Genomic DNA, 17,600 nt, shown 5'->3' on the forward strand with positions numbered 1-17,600 from the left:
ATAAACATGCCTGGCAGTAAAAGAAAAATATTCCATTTGAGACCATTTATCTTCTGACTATTTAAAGGCCGGCTCAGACCACACGATTTTTTTTGTAATTCCGACAGCACCATGTCAGAATATGCAACAAAAATCTTGTCCTGTCTTGGCCAACAGCATGGCCACACTACAAGAGTGATCCCGAATGCTTACTGTATGTCGATGTCACCACTGTCTATGCAACTGAGTGTGTCTTGAGTGTGTTCTTTATGTGCAAAGAGTGTGAATCACTCAACAACAGAAGCGCTCTGTGTGATTATAGCGGTCTTCTGCTCATAAAAAGGAAAATAAGAAACAATTATGGATTGATAATGGATTATGGATAATAAGTATGGGTGTATCAAGAGAGGACAATAGGGACTGGCTCTCCTTCACACAGAACTTAAGGTATGCATGATAACGTAAATAAAATATAATATAAAATTTACACATTAGTTCTCTGAAGGGAGAAAAGGGGATTCTTGTGTATGATGATGCAAAGATAAGGAGCAAATGCTCTTCTGTTGGTAGACCTCAGGATTCACATCAACATCCGGTCAGGAAGTCAAACTAGATGACATGTAAAAAAATTCTGACATGTAGTCTTGTTGAATTGTGGTCATGGGGCATCTCGGACGCATCGTTAATTAACCGAGTTTTGATGATGAGCTGTGACGCTGCAGTCAGGCTTAAATCTGGCTGAATTTGTGCAGTCTGAACCAGCTTTAATCTGCCCTTGACTCTTGTTTGGTGTTCTGGACCCATCACTGAACATAACAGGTGCCAGTCAAGCACCTGATTGTCAGCACCTCGGGGTATCAGAAGCTCAAAACAGAGTCGTAAGCAACAGCAGAATAAGCTGTTTGGCATAAGCAGAGATTTGCAGTTGGGCTAAAATCAGGCTGAATTTGTGTAGTCTGAGCAGGCCTTTAGACATCAAAACAAAAGGGGAATGCCTTTTTAATTTTCACAAGACTTAAAACTAATTATCACAATCACCCACTGATGACAGAGGATGCTATGTAAAGTGGCCAACAGCAACCACATTGATGCACAGTCACATACAGATGTCAATGCCAACAGGAGCTATTTGGTGTCTCCCCAAGAGCAAATCAATATGAGGACTTGGGGAGCTAGGATTGAACTGCAAATTTTCCAACTGAAAGATAGTAGATATTTGGGTTTGTGTCATAGCTGTCCTGCCCAAAACCTGAAAAGTGACCGACTTAATGTGTTACAAATGATTAATATTGCTATGTAGATCTATTTCTGTGGTGAATTGTCTTTAGACAATGTACTAATTACAAGTAAATACACAAATATAACAAATTATTTCTGAAAATGAACCTTATTTCAGCTCCCTAATCCACAGCGAGAAACAGTAACAATCTAGGCAATTTATTTTAAAAGTGTAGGGATGTATTTGTTAAAAATTGCTAGAGAAAAAAAACACCCTATTATCATTTCATGTTATTTTGGTAAGGAAAAATTTCTATAATGTACTCCTCTAAATAATGCTCTTTTTATGGACTCCTTCATACATCCAATCTCGTCACTGGAGGTTTAAACATGATGCTTACATCTAGGGATGCACGATATTGGATTTTTGCCAATATCCACTATGCCGATATTTATAGATTCATTTTAGCCAATACCGATATCAATACCGCTACTTGAATAGGTTTTACATAACTAAAAATTCAGTCCTTTGAACACAATTTCAGGTCTGATGATGAAGAAAGAAACAAACTCTTTTTTCTTAAAATACATTTTAAAGTTTAAAGAACGAGAATGAATAAAGAAAAAGATCTCAACTTACATAGGTCTGTTGGTTCAGCCTAAAACTCCACTAATTTATTAGAATATATAGCCAAATTTTACAGTTTATAAATGATGATATGCATGTCCAAAATAAGGGATGTAAATATTGGCAAAAAATTTATATCTGCCGATTCCGATATTTGGCCTTTTTTTTGGCTAATATCTGTCGATAATATCGTACATCCCTACTTACATCACAAAACTGCTCTGCTGCTCTGAAATGCTATCCGTTCACCATGCTTGTGTACCTCCAGGTAAAAGAGGGAAGAGGAGAGGCCCATTAGCTGAGGTTACAGTCAGTCTATGGCTGGAGGTGGCTGCATTACAGTTACAGAACAACATTTGATCAGCTTGACTGCCAGCATTATAAAGTATGAAGAATTCATTTCACCAACTTTTAACTCTGGTGCCAAATTGCTAGGGTGACAACATGTAACTGTTTAGTTAGCTAATACCCCCCATTAGAGGTGCCGGAAAAATAGATTCACACCAGAATTGCATATTTTAGTTGCGGGGATTGTGAACTGATTCTTGAATCAATTCAAAATTTCCAAGAATCAATAGAATCTTAGTTTCGCTAATGTTTACAATGCTGTGTCTAACACCTGTCCTGTTTTCCCAAAAGAAAAGTGTTAAGACTCACTATGGATTCTTTGTTCCCAGGTAAAAGAAAAAGCCTGACCCGATGTATCTGCTTACCGTGCTAAACTACAGTAATGTAGCCTGCTTCAGAAATGGTACATATGCCCTATCCCCACCATGAATACAAGTTCCCACGGACACAGTGAAAACAACATGATCTATTGTCTGTTTCACGCCAAAGACTGGTGTCATGGTTTAATGAGTGACCATATTAACTGGCATTTATACATCAACTGCATATGGGCAATTAACAGATATCAAAAACTTAAAGAGCTCCTTTACTTAGTTTAACATGAAATTAATTTCTTTTTCATATATTGTAAACATAACAATAAATTTGGTGTTTCAAGAATATTGTCACTACGACAACCCCTGGCACTTTTAGCGGACGAGTCATGAGTTAAAACAGTCACTTGTTAAAACATTACATCTGCTTTCCCACAGCATCGTTCACAGTTAGGGCTTTAGATTTAAGATTGTTTATTTTCTGCTGACGAGTTTCTAATAAATATGTTTCCTGCTTCAGCTCAATAATTAATAACTGTTAATCACCCAAAAGTTGGCCGATAGACATTGGTGGGTGGGGCGTGTTTCTAGTCATCGTTTAAATCAATCTAGATTCACGGTTTAGAAAGACAGTGGAAAGAAAATGTGAACGCACTTTAGAGGACATCAGAGAGGCACATTTTAAGCCGTGTTTTACCAGTGACTTTATGAGTGTGTTTATCCACTTACATACCACCTACAGATAATAAATTCATCATTTGTTAGTCACTTACTGACCACCTCATTAGACACGTCTGTGCACACCAACAACATCTCTACCATGAATTCTTCTTCAATAAATGTCTGACTTTGAAGATGTTGACACTGTCAGAGAGATGATTCATTCTTCTCTATGTTTATTACTGAGATTATAGTAAGTGTTGGTGTTGTTAGAGGTGTTCCTAATATTTTGACCCTCAGGTGCATGTGAGCTTGGTTGGCAAAATAGCACGGACTCCTCAATATGATGCTCCTCACACCAACAGCCAAAACCATCTCAATAAGAAACATACAGAAGAATTATGACTGCCAAGCTATTTGTTTTCATCATAATTAATTTTTAAAACATTCATGTCAAAATTTAATCAGCCGATATATCAGTTATCAGAATTTTTCCCCCAAAAAATAGTATCTACATCAGCCCCCCAAAAAAATCTACATTGGTAGGGCCCTAGATATGTTGTGAATCGGAAATCAGATTAACCTTGCAATGCAGATGGATTTGCCTGTTTCTGTTTCTCACTGGCAAATCCATCTAGCAAAACTCCCATCTGAACCATTTGGGCCCAGTTAGAAAGTGACAGGACTAATCAACGCCGAGGGGCAGTACTTTTGGGCGTGGCAGAGTCGTGACATTAGCAAGCAGTGAGAAGAGACCGGTGCAATTATGGCGGAAGACATTAGCATGGATGATGCTAGAGCGTAAGTTTTATCAGAACTTGACATTTCTTCGTTAAAAGAAGAACACTGACTTGTTTTCTTTTCAAAAACGACAAAAGTCGTGTACTGACATGTCTACAGTCGCCATGGTTCACGTTATGCTGCTCTCAATGGAGTTCACTCATCGGTAGCGGCACACCTGGGTTTGGGGCAACGAAGTCACGTGTTTTGTTTCTCTGATTGGACCGTAAAGATGTGACAGATTGTTCATCCAATCACCTTCCGAGTTGTTTTTCAAAGGCCCTGCCCTTCCCAAAATGCCGTCTATGGAAGGTTTACCAGAGGTGAAACAAATCCATCTGGTGTGTCAGGTTAGAATCAGATTGAATTGAAAATTGATTAGGAAGTGAGTCATGACCTCCAGAATGCGAATCGGAATAAAATTGTGAGATACTTAAAAATTCTCTTCTCTTAAAAATCTCTTCCACCCATCCCTTGTGCTAATACCTACACAGATCAAAGTGCATTTAACAATGTTGATACATTTTTAAATGCCCTTAAACTATTGTACAATATGCATCACTTTTGTCCTATAATCTCTACTCCTTTTTCTTTGGCCATACCATATCTTAAAAATTGTACACTGGTATATTTTACGAAAACTTTCCTAAAGTAATAATCAGTGCTACAGGTGTGAAACCCCAAAACAGTACAGGATAGTGCCACCTCAAAAACCCCAAGCAAGACTTGAAAGGGAAAGTTTTAAAGATTATTATCAACAAAGACCTCTTCTATTTAGTTGAGAAAAAGAGGAAAGACACATACAATAAAAGCAACAGAGAAGGTAAATGCCACATAAAAAGATAGGGCAGAACCACCTTATGCTATAAAGTTGCTAAAAAGCACCGTGTGTATGGTCACAAAATTCAACAGACAGTATAAAGGAATAAGCTCAACAAAATCGACTTCATCGTAGACTTGTCATTTCCAAGTGTGTTGATGTCAGCTCCCAAAAAATCAATGCAATAACAAAAAAACATTTTCTAGCACTCTGTCTATCATCAGTGAAAAGATTGAAGACTGGATCTACGGCCTCCTACAAGTCATTACCATCATATTTTATTTGCCAACAAGAATGAAAGCCACAGTGTTGGTAGAGGATATGAATTTCTGTCTTCTCATGTTGTCAAAGCACAGATTCAGAATTAATGCTCCATGAAAGATAGAACTAAAGATGCCTCAGAGCATGGTGTGTTTTAAAAGCACCCCAAATAAATATCCAACTTAAATCCAACTTTATGTCTCTCTTAACTCTTACAGATACATTTAATAAAATCACTTGTCTATTTGAATCCACACAACTCCTGAATACAAAGTCTTTTAAAATCAGTATTTGCTTAAGCTCCATTAAATTACTTCATTTTGCCACACAGGGAAATACTCTGACTATACAACCATGATATAGAGCTGAATTAACCAACCTCATTAAAATAATGCCATCAGACAGTTTCAACACAGTTAGAGATCACAACCAATACCAGCCAACTGATGACAACCAGAGGGGGATTGTAGCCAGTGTGCCAACAGCAAAATCCCTGCTGCTCTGGGTGTGTGGGAGCATATTAAGTTTAAGTTAGATCAGTCTTCTTCCATCTTCCTTTTGAAACAACCCATACTCCTACCTAAGCTGGTTAGGGATTCTCTTTATCTCTTTGTAACTCTCTCCACCCCATCCTCCTGCTTCACTTTCAGTGCTTTGGGGGAGCTGGGAGAGCTGCTGAGGGAAGGGGAAACGGGTGTTATTCACAAGCAACATGAAGCACAGCAACACCAACAGAATAACAGTTCCTTAATATACAAGAGTAAGAACATGATGATTAAACATTATCTTTTATTATTTATGATGAGTTTCCTGGACCTGTGTTGCCAGGAAATACAATTCTAAATTTATTCATGGTGTGATATTTGTAACCAAGTTAACATCGAGATTAAAAACATGTTTTCAGTTGGGCTTTTATACCCTCTATCGGAAAAAAACTGAGCTCAGCTGTTCGTCAACTCAGTGACTTATAACCATGGGTGGTCAGTGACACTTGGTCATAGTTAACTGATGCGCCTTTTCTCTGACAGGCTTTCAAGTAACCCTGTGATGCAGGAAAATAGGTGTGATCAATAGTGAAAAGACGTACTTTAAATCTTATATCTCTACAGGTTGAAGTTAAATAATGGGCTTAAATAAATAAAGCAAACAAACAGTTGCAGAAAATGAAGTCCAAAATAGACTGGTTAGGACGTTGACCTGTCCACACGACTTTACTAGACATGACCAGAGCAATGCCTAACCAGCACAGGGATAGGACAGGTAGCCTGCAAGGCAAGGAGGACTGAAGGCTGGTGCTTCTAGCACTGCTTGATGGAAACAGAAATATCCAGCAACAATTGTAGTATAACACCACAAGTATTGCTGGAGATTTATGTTTCCTTCAAGAACTTCTTCTTTCTCCAAGCACCTTGGAAGTTGGTGAGGTTGTGGCAGAATTAGCCTACCTACTTCAGCTATTTCATTACTAACACTGCTAACAGTAGCCACAACAACTAATCAGACATCACTTTAACACTAGAAGACCATATCCTATGTTTACCAGCATTAAATATATTTTGCTCAATTTTAGCTGTTTCCTGAATCTTTTCTTAGCTGTCAACTAGTTGACCAGTCTTAACCTGATTTTTTTTTCAAATACTAAATATAGCTGTCATTATCAATTATTTAATTATAAATGTCTTATTGCTCACACACTGCACACATGTTGTTTCAGGCTACATGAATTCACAAACCTATTTACATTACATGTGAATAGACTAATAAACTTTCAAGATTTGTCTAACTGAATATATTTGTAAAGAAATAAGAACTAAGAAACTGAGAGGTTTAACCTTAACAGCAAAGATTCTGGCTGCTTAAGCAAAGCTATCCAGATAACAACAACTGCTTTAAGATATGTCATTTGTCAGAAGCATCTATTTATCTGTTGTGTTGTATCAATTTCATGCTAGCATTTTGCACATCTAACAGTTGATTCAGATAAGAAAATATCTATTTCTAGGTAGAAGAGGTGACCTGTTGGACAAACTCTGATCTGTTTTCATGGTCAAACATGAGAGAAAATGTTGGCATTATAGAAGTCTTATAGCAAAGCAAGTAATATAAAAAAGGCGCAGTAGTATCAGTGAAATTTCTATTTTAAACATCAGTTTAAGCAGTCGCCATCATTTTTACAGTGTGTGTATTTCCAGTTAGACTCCTGGACCAATCTCAACACAGACCAGTATCTTACTTTTGGCTATTTTGTCTCAAGGTGGCAAGTTTCGGCCTTTGGAGGAGTTAATGGCAATGAGTGATTTAAGTTTTGACTGCCGCTTTATATTCATGTGATTTAGACACACAGAAGTTACATTACCAACACTTTTTATTTGATTCAGAACTGGGATTTGAAGTACAAATGAGCAGTACATCACAGAAAAGACAGTGTGCTATTGCCAAGTCCATGTATGATAATTCTGGTTTAGAAATTACAGTGAGTACTTAAGTACTGAAAATCCTATTAATTCCCATCCCTTGTGATAATCGTATTAGAAGTAACCTAAAGCAACTAAAGAATCTAAATTTTTAAAAATCAACCATCAGCATTAGATCCATTCATAACAGTGGTTTCCCGCAGACATACAGAGTAAGACTAGGGGAGTTGACTCATAAATGCATGCAATGCAACCCCTTCAATCTGTTTTTCTCTTTGCATGTCTCTTTTTGTCAGTATTATTGTTTTATAGATTTGCTCTATAAACAGCCCAGATTTATGTAACCTATAATTGGCAGCAACCAGGTGCCCTTGTAATCTCTTTTACAAAATGGCATAAGTCGTCTTACATTAAAAAAAAACAGTTGTTTAACACTGATTGGGGTATTTACAAAAGGGAGATTATATTATAGAATTTTCTAGAGCTCTTCATTAACAGAGTAAGTCTTGGTAATCCTGAATCAAGGAATATAGTTGAAGAGTTAAAACAATCTATAGATAGAAATCATTTCGTGCTTCTGGTTTAGGGATAGATACGACACTCAGGTACTCATGTTATACCTGTATGTAACAGCTAGCTACTTTGTCCCAGAGTAGCAAAACGCTCTGTGAATTTCTGTTTATCTCTCAAGTATGGTAACTAGCAGACTTTTATTTTGAAGGGTGTTAACAGAAATGATGGCACTGGCTGAAAAACACAGAAGTGAAAAAATCACTTCTAATTTAATTCAGAACTGGGATTTGAAATATGGAAATACTAAACATCTGGCACTTGTCTGGTGACAGACTGACATAATAACTTTGCAGTGGGCACTTTATCCCATTTAGTGTTACACAGTATACCAAAATATTTGCTACTTTTTAATCAAAATGGTACAGTTGCAGGATTTTCAGGTGTTCAGTACCAATCGGTTAAACATGGCCCTGGTTGAATTCACCAGTGAAATATTCAACAGGCTTGGAGAATCAAAAAGTTTTGTGTGGATCAGCAAGGCTGACAGTGTCAACAGTGCAGCAGAGGACTCCAATCATTTATTCAGTTTGATACAGCACAGTCCTCAGCCGCGAGAGGAAGCATGCCTGCTACTAAAAACGACAACCACTGTAATACCTCAGTTTGCACAGGTGAACAGAACAAGCTACCAAAGTCCCCCACAGAGCTACTTGACTCACAGAGCTGACGTTGAACAGTGGACTTATTGAACCTGCACACTAAAGGTGCTACCAGTCATAAGAGCACAGACTTACAAGATTACCAAGAACCTCAGTGACAAGCACACAGACCTGTCTGAGGAGTACAAAACATAACAGGTTAGCACATAAGCTAGCTGGCTAGCCCACTAAGAGGATGATGGGTTGCTAAATCATGTTATAAACGTAGCGTTACTTTATCAACGTAACATTAGCAAATCTATAGCACTGACGTTCACCCCCACCTTGCAGTATAAAAGCCTGACAAGTTTACAGGAAAACGTGAGCTCCAAAACAACAAATTTATGACATTTAAGTTATCAGGTGTCTTGTTTGTGTGCTTTTAAAATGACTAAATACTTCAATAACTTACATTAGGACTACTAACTTATTTTACATGTAATTTTAGTGTCTTTAAGCAAAAGATTAAACAAGTGAAAAAAGAAGTCACACTCCCCCTATGAACCTATCATAATATCTATTCTAGTATCATTTCAATTTGAAGTATTGTTTTAGTGTTAAATATCGTAACACAGAACTTTGTATTGGTACTGAAGTTAAGATTTTGGTATTTTGGTGAAAACACTAGTCCAAATTAGCAAACTCTAGCATTTATGAATCAATTCAAATAAATAAATATATAAAACTTGGCTTATCTTGATTAATTTAAGAAATTTAAGAGACAAAAAAACACTATCATAAATAGTCAATATCAAATCTCTAATTCTGATGGTCTAGCTCCCAAGACAACCTGCCCCCTCATCTTGTGTCATTCACAACCCGAGATGTGGAGTTAGTTATGTTAGGTCAGAAAATAAGTGTTCCATGTTAAACAGAAGTACAAAATAAGGTGTATCATGCCAGCATGTTTTTGCTCCCTCTTATAATTCAAATTTCCTCCATAGCTTAACCCTTCTATTGCTTGCCTTACTTGTTGATCTACCTACTACATATTTGTGTGAAGCCAAAAGGCTTTATCTGAAATAAAGATATCCCTAAACAACAAACTCCAGCTTTAACCCTTTAAAACCTACCACTGTGCAAGTCTATCAGGACATATTCTTACATTTTTACATACTGTAGTGCCATTTTTGGGAGTATGTTTATTTGCTTTACATCAATGTAACCCTTATATCCCAAGTTTTAATAATATGCATTGACTTATGTCTTAACTACTACAATAAATTGCCTAAAAGTGCAATAAACCTAAAAAAAAGTTGTTGTTTTTTTTTTTTTTTTTGTTTGGTTTTTTTTTGTATATACTTCATACAGAAATTGCACAGCTGTATCCCTGAAATTTGTAAGGTAAAAAAGTTGCACATTCTTTGGAACCACAGGAAATTTATTTGGAGTCTGTACATAACTTGCTTTTTGAGATATAGTCAATTTTGTAACTTGTAAAAAAAAAAAAAAATAGCCAGATGAGTAGTTGGACTCTTCATCTGAGGCTGTAATTAGTTCTAAAGCTTCGCACCAGCTCTACAACTGTTTGGCACGACCGGGGTTTTGTGAATCCATAACTACATGGGTGAAAGGTGTGAGTGATTGATGTCTGGTGAGTGTGGGTGGTGTGTGTGAGTGTTTTTGCAAAAAAGTAGGGGTGAAATGAGAGCGAGGGCGAGTATGTGTGCAGGCTAAGTTCTTCAATGTATTCTGTGGAAAAAAATACAGCTCCCGGGAAAATACGCCACTTCCTGTTGTTGAGGTGGGGAGCCTATGAGGTAGGGACACTTAAGAACCATGTGACAGGTCATGCCCACAACGTGATGACATTTATTTCAATGTAGGAAGTGCTGCAAATACCCGCGGTCTCGTTTATAAAGATTTTTGTTATGCGCGTTTCATTGTGTATATTTACAAACCCATCACTGCAACGGAAAAGCGCTCTGAAACATGGTGAATGTGTGAAATGTTAGTGTAACTCCCCAGGTTTTATATGCAAAAAGAATGATCGATCTATCTTATCTGGTTTCAAATCCACCGCCAATCAAAAATGGATATGCCTATTGTAGCACCAGCGCTATGCTGGGTTCTATAGGGTTAAACAATCTCTGAAGACATTTAGACAGTATTATCCTTTCTGCTTTTTGAAAACATACTAATTTAATTAAGCATTATGTGTACAATGGATAAAGATGGCAAAAAATAATAATTATATTGTATGCATCCTCAGCCCTTGATCAGTTAGCTGCAATAAGAAGTAAAGCTATTAACAGAGGACAATGAAAGACGACAGCTTCTCACAGCTGGAATTGTATGTAGCATATGTCATATCCTACAAATTCTTAATTTTTTTTTCTATTTCTTTCCATTTTAACAGCTGAATCTGTGTTAAATTAAGTGTTTATGATTCACTTAATCCCCAAATTGTAACAATATAAAATAAACACATATAGATGTTTTGACTAGAGCTGTCAATTTCCAGTAGATTGGTAGATTAGTTGGTCATTAAGCTGTGGTACAACCATAATCTCACTGGTCGGAAAAATCACAGGGAAAGTGAGGGATAGAGAAAAAGAGAGAGATGTCAGTGGTGGGCAATTAAGAAGAGAGAGAGAGGGAGTGCCACCAACAACAAACAAAGAAGTAATGCAGAGAAATTAGTTATTTTCAGAGTTTCATAGCACTCCTAAGAACTTTCAAGCATGTTAACATAAAGGAGAGGGATTAATTTTGACAGTTGCTGAACTTGCACTGCTTGTATCTCTCCTCTGTACTCTGTCAGAAGCTATACCCCCTGCACCCTGTTTGTTTTTAATGTGTCAGAAAATATGCTTTATAAAGATCCTTTAGCATCTCATTGAAATGCATATATATTCATGTTAGTGTCTTGCAAACAGATAGAGAGCAATGACAAAGACAGACTTGGTCCCAAAAAGAGGATTTCTTTACACCCTGACCTGGTGACTTATTTTCAGTTCAGCACGGTAAAGAAAACTTATGTTGTGTTGTCTGGACAGTGTTTATAATAAGACATTAAACTGGCTGGAACACGCGGGTCCGGTTAATTGTAACAGTTAGAAATGATGACAAAAACAATTTTCTTTACGTATTTTTTTGTATAATATAAATTCTATAAAACCATCTGAGTGGCAGGTGGACACTGATCAGCTCTGAGACTATTTTGGTATGATGTAATGAGGTTAAAAATAACGTAGCATGCTGAATAAAGCTAGTTATGTTTATTAAGACTACCAGCTAGGGTGCAATGGTTACACTGTGACCGCTAAGTCTGATATGGTTATATTTAGATAACATGCTATTTTTTCTAATGATAACTGATGAACTGGTCGATGAGTGGGTCTAATTCAGTGCAACAAGTTTTTCCTTGGTTGACTACCGCCCTAGTTTTAAGAAAGTTTAAAAAGGCATTTTAAACAGACAGTAAAGATTTTGCAATGTCTTGTATTTGCTGAGTGCAATCCTTTACATGTTAAATAATTAGTTAGGAAGGTGACTAGTATTAACATATGAACTATGAAGCAGCCCAGTTTTATTGCCATTTCTTTATTCCCTGCCTCATCCTTAATTACTGCATACTTACTTTAATAGCCTTGATTCCAGACTTGGTGATCTGTGTCATCTTGGCCTTGGAGATGGGCGGCTTGTACTCATTCAATGAGTACAACTGGAAGAAAAAGAAATGAGAGAACATGGTTAGTCTAAAGGAGTAGTGACCTAACCATGGAAATCAGGCTCAACTGACGACAAAATTTAACATTATATGAACAAGCAACAGTCCAAGGCATCAATGCCTCCAGCCTGAAAGCTCTGCCCACAATAAATCAAACCATAATCTTGGATATGTGTGGCCAGAGAGCCACTACATTCAATTTAAAACAATGCAGAGTACGTCCTTCTGACTTAGTTAAAAGATAAATATAATATCACAACAATAGCAATTCATACTTTGTTTATTGCATTTCATATATTCGACTACTACACATGCATGCATTGTGATCGGCATGTACAATGATAATGCCACAGACAGTGTCACTGCAGACAAACGCTACGTTATTAGCACCGAGCCCTCAAATAGCTAACACTAGCACTGCAGTTGTGCTAGGTTTTGTTGCCTATTTAACATTTCGAGCAACTACTCATTGGTAATGAGCACCACTAAAGCCAGTGATATGCGACAATAAATACATGGCGTAGCAGCGGTCGCTGTTTAACATTTTTGTCACGTTCATAACAGTTACCTAGCTAACCAAGTTATCACGAAACTGCGGCGGGTTTGCTATATTGTGGTTAGCTAGCTAGTCAGTGTTAGCATCAGGCTGTGGGAATTACTTGCTCATAGATTAGTAATGAAACATAATATGTCGATAAATACATATTCAATTCCCATATATAGTCTAGACAGTTCACGCGAATAAGACACCGAATAATTTGACATTATCGCTGTGGTGTTGTGCACAGACAGCGGCCTTGTGAGACTACCCTCCTTTACATGATGCTAGCATTAGCCAACTAGCAACCGCAAATGTGAATAAGACATTTTCTACACTCTGTATGTTCATATTTTGCAAGGGTTTAAAACAAACCTCATTGTTAAATGCTTTGACGGCCTCCATAGTGATGTATATCGGCTCGCAGATTACTGTAAATATTTATAGATATCTCCTCAATAACCGGTTTGAGACAGGCATGCTCGACGGTTGGTGAGATGGAGGAGACTGCCAATATGGCGCATAACCTCAAAGAAAACTCTGCAGAGACCGGCGACACCTAGCGACAACATCGTGAAAGTAAAGTTTTTCCCAAACGCCCCATACGCTTTCTAATTGCGAATACACAGTGGCTGTTTGAACAGTTTTAGAAATCCTCTATGGCAGTGGTTCTCAACCTTTTTTCCCCAGGGCCCCCCTTCTCGTTTCCCAGAGATGCTAAGCCTCCCGAAGGACCCACCTGGAAAAATTAAACATACATTCTTATTGTTTCCTTAGGCAAACATAATAGTCCCACATACACTAGTTCTTGACAAAAGACGTATTTATAAACTACCCGTCTATTACAAGTACATTAGGCCCACTCTAGAAGAAAAAAACAAAGAGGAGCTGTTTATATTTTTAAAGGAGACTCTTAAAAAATGTCAGGTTTAAAAACTCAAAAGACATTTTTTACTTTAAAAGTCATTAATCTGTGTTAACCAAAACTTAGATTTTTTGAGATTTCAAAGTTGAAAATCCAACCACTGTTTTCTTTATGGTTTCTCGTAATTGTTGATTTTAATCCGTTTTAAACTCTAAAAATGTAGAGTTTTTGAGTTTATGTCTAAATTTAAGACTTTTTAAACATGGAAATTTTAAGTTTTTCTCATAAATTTCCTTTTTCAAGCTATGAAATTTTAAACTTGCTCTCTTGTAAATATAAGACTTTATAAAGTCAAAATGTTCCTTGTTTTAATTTTTTGCTCATTAATTAACATTTTCTTTTTTTTTCATCTTAAGCTTGGCCTTAAATGCATTTTGTGTCTAATCATGATTTCTGAAAAATATATACATCAGAAACCACTGCTCTATGGTAACAATTCAATAACTGGAATTCATAATTCTTGCTACAATATTTTATTACCCTGTACACATACAAGCGAAGTGTCTCTCATTTAGTCTTGAAATAAATGAAAATTAACATCACACATTCATAACTATTTACAAGACTTCATAATTATATGAATAACAAATGAAATGTAATCAAGAAATATGTGATTGTGAGCCCAGACCATAGGTTGGGCATGAATAAGTCCATGTTGTATTTCATTCCCCCTTGATTGGGGTACATTTCCTTGATCTGGAGCCACATGATGACTTGGGTCTATTTCTGAATAACCTAGTTATCACCAGTTTATTCATTTAAAAAAACAAAAAAAAAAAAAACAGAGGAGTTGGGTTAATTTGCTTGTACGGCCCAGGAGGCTCTACCTAAAAGAGCATAAGAGCTTTTCCTGAGAATGATTGATCAAGTACCACAACCTGTATGATAAATTTTATATACCATTCCAAATAGAAGCTGGTTAGTGGCTAATTTTTAACATCTGCAGTAAACTATTCAATCATCTGTCATTGAGGTTTATAAAAACTCCAGAGCCTTTCTGTATTAAAAGTATCAGTCTTGATTTAAAAAAAATAAATTGTTTGGTTAAGAAAATTGATCATTTAAGCCTTTAAAAAAAAGTTGTATTGTTCAGTTCGAGTTAAAATTACACAGCAATGCAACTGATTTGACACTTAAATATTAAAATCTTAAAACATCATGAGCTGTTGCCAAAATTTATCCTGTTAGTACAGGATGTTCAGTCTGAAAAGGCTCAATGGCAAGTACGATAATATGATTTCTCAACAGCACAATGCACACAAATCATTCAAAAAGTTACGGTGAGCAAATGTAACAAGGCAGTGAGGGTGCATGGCACCGATAATTGACCAAAAAGAGACAAAAATTGTTGACGACTGATAAAACACAAATAGTTAAAACATACTGTAAAAAAAAAGTGTTTCCATGTAGAGAAAAATGGATCCATTATTTCAACACACTCTGTCATTCAAATATAAAACAACATACGCACAGGCTCAAAGAATTACAACATAAACAGCTGTGTGTAAAAGTAGCTAATCTTACACCTAACACAGTAAAACGAATACTACGACACATTTCACATTTTCATGTGATCTGCTGTTTATAACTGAACATCTTCACAAAGGGAAACACTCTTCATTGATCCAAATACTTGTTGAATAGCATTTGAGGACCACTGATTTGTTGCAGTGGTCTCAAGTGTGTTTGTGTCCAAAGTCTGTGATGGTGAGGTCCTTTGAGTCCAGATCACAGTAAGAACATTAAGGAGTCTTTATAAACTGGTCTCAACCACTGGAGCTGCAATGTCTGTTGCTTCAGCTATTGTGGACCCTGATGCCACCTGCTGGTCCTGTTTGGCACAGATTTCATTCACCAAGGGTGCATTGGCCTCCTTCCATTCTCTGAACTTGCCTGAGGTCAGCTCTGGATCTGAGAGGACCTGCTCTAATGCCTGTAGGTCTGCTTGTTTTGACTGAAAAAAGGCAGCAAAGAAAACAGGAGAAATTAAATTAATGATTAAAAGTATGCTCACTGTACTTTCAAGTTAAAATCAAATGTAAAAACAGCAAATGAGTATGAAAAATAAGTATTGAAACTGATTATGTACCTTTAATGTGCTGTTGAGAGTCCTGATAAGGTGCAGTCTATCATTGACAGTTTGGTTTTTACAGCGCTTTATAAATGAGGCTCTGAACTCCCTTTTTGTCGAAGGTTTACGATCTCCTATTGGTGAGAGGCTGGCTTCTTTTAGATGAATATATAACTTCTCCATCTCATCTGAGCTGTTCTCATGCCCTGCAATGAGATACAATCATATTTTATCATAAAAAAAACAAAGTTTCCAATGAATCAGGGTAAATGTAATACTTTTAAGACTTTTTCAAGACCCTCTTCATTAATCTAAAGACTACTGCATCTTCAAATTTAATTCAAAATTAAAGATCAATATTTTATGTAGAAAACTCATAAAATGAAGTCTCACCTTCTTCTTCAGCTCCTGAAACAGCCCCCTGACCCTCGCCCCCCGCACCAGGACTTTCTTCCTGCCGAGACGACCCCTCCAGCACCTCAGAATCCTCCTCCTCATCTGTCTCTTGCGGGGGCTGATGTGAGTGTACTTGAACTGAGCACACCACTGCCGTTTCACCCGTGGGAGGTGCCACCTGTGAGACCAGGTCCATCCAGGACTGCCGGTGCTTGGCGACTGAGGAAGAGGAGCTCTGTGAGGTCATGGTGCTGACGGGGGACGAGAGTGAACCGTTGGCTTCACTGGGGACTTCAGGGGAATACGGGGGAGGAAGGGTACCCTGAAAGACAAAAACACTCATGTCAGATTCGATAAATTCTATTATTCCACTTTATTTTCCAGCTTGCCTAGTGTAACTTACAACACTAAGTGATTTCCAGCCTCTGGTATTGTTGTGACTGATGTAGCAGGATATTTGTATCTCAAGATGAAACTGACCTGATGTGTGCTACCAGGCGGATCAGCTGCATCCACGGAGTCCCGCAGGGTTTGTTCAGAGTATGGCGGTGGGGGAATCTCTGTGCTTTCAGCTTCTTCATGGTCACTGGCTTCACTGTAACACTCTGCAAGGTCACACCCATGAAAAACTCGGAAATCCTCAGAAAGCCAAAGTATTTTTTCAAGAACTTAACAGAAAAAACATCTGACTTTCAGAGGGGCTTACCAGCTGTAGTGTTTCGATCTGTTGGCTCATACTGAATGGAGGCTAACCCGAGCTTATTCAACCACCTGAAAACAGGTATATTCAACTTAATTAGATGGCAAAAAGGAACCCCTTATTCACTTTAGCACAATATTTTTCTCTAATGTGACTTACACATTCATCTCCTCGTGGCTCTCAGCAGCAAAGTAAAACATCATGACTTGTGGGTGGCAGGCTTTAAATGCACTGTGAGGAAAAAGCAGAAAGGCACATTTAAGAGAAGTGTGTTAGAAGTTTTTAAAACCGTAAACCTCACTGATTCTAATTTAGAGGTTGTTTCCTATCACTCTGTGTGGGAACACTTTCTATGTTACAGGTATAAATAGAGTTCTTTTTTAAATCAGGTCGTGGGTGGCTGTGTACACTCCAAGTGGGTTAAACCACAAAGTGAACAGAGTAAACTCCAAGCTTACTGTTTCTTCTTGCACTCAATGGCTCTGTCAATCATGAAGTTGGTGAGGTCAATGTAGCCTTCAGCCTTTTCCGCCTGCAACACACACATCGCAAAGCAATAAGCGAAAAAAAAAACAAAGCGATGGCTTCAAACCACTTCCTGACAACAACAACTCCCGTTGAATTGCATTACGTGACTTCTTCTATTTCACCATGCCATGTGATG

At 37.4% G+C, this 17,600-nt stretch overlaps 2 protein-coding genes across 5 annotated transcripts in view; both read right to left on the reverse strand.

The window, feature by feature from the left end:
* Positions 1-13,350, reverse strand: part of scaf8 (SR-related CTD-associated factor 8) — a 37,386-nt gene extending 24,036 nt beyond the window's left edge. For 2 of the 4 annotated variants that reach the window (XM_041811924.1, XM_041811923.1), the window contains exons 1-2: positions 13,220-13,350; positions 12,217-12,300 (exon numbers count right to left, since the gene is read on the reverse strand). In XM_041811924.1, coding sequence (XP_041667858.1) covers positions 12,217-12,300; positions 13,220-13,249 — 114 coding nt within the window. In that variant the 5' untranslated portion in view covers positions 13,250-13,350. Of the gene's footprint in view, positions 1-5,588; positions 5,684-12,216; positions 12,301-13,219 lie in introns of all 4 variants that reach the window. The other 2 variants (XM_041811926.1, XM_041811927.1) reach the window with 2 other exon arrangements.
* Positions 13,351-14,233: 883 nt separating this feature from the next.
* The window catches only part of LOC121526043 (connector enhancer of kinase suppressor of ras 3-like), a 62,293-nt gene continuing 58,926 nt past the window's right edge, over positions 14,234-17,600 (reverse strand). Inside the window, exons 19-25 of the mRNA XM_041812324.1 lie at positions 17,395-17,468; positions 17,096-17,167; positions 16,943-17,007; positions 16,717-16,841; positions 16,234-16,558; positions 15,859-16,046; positions 14,234-15,723 (exon numbers count right to left, since the gene is read on the reverse strand). Coding sequence (XP_041668258.1) covers positions 15,523-15,723; positions 15,859-16,046; positions 16,234-16,558; positions 16,717-16,841; positions 16,943-17,007; positions 17,096-17,167; positions 17,395-17,468 — 1,050 coding nt within the window. The 3' untranslated portion in view covers positions 14,234-15,522. The remainder of the gene's footprint in view (positions 15,724-15,858; positions 16,047-16,233; positions 16,559-16,716; positions 16,842-16,942; positions 17,008-17,095; positions 17,168-17,394; positions 17,469-17,600) is intronic.

This window comes from Cheilinus undulatus, linkage group 18, assembly GCF_018320785.1.
Source record: "Cheilinus undulatus linkage group 18, ASM1832078v1, whole genome shotgun sequence".
Lineage (NCBI taxonomy): Eukaryota > Metazoa > Chordata > Actinopteri > Labriformes > Labridae > Cheilinus > Cheilinus undulatus.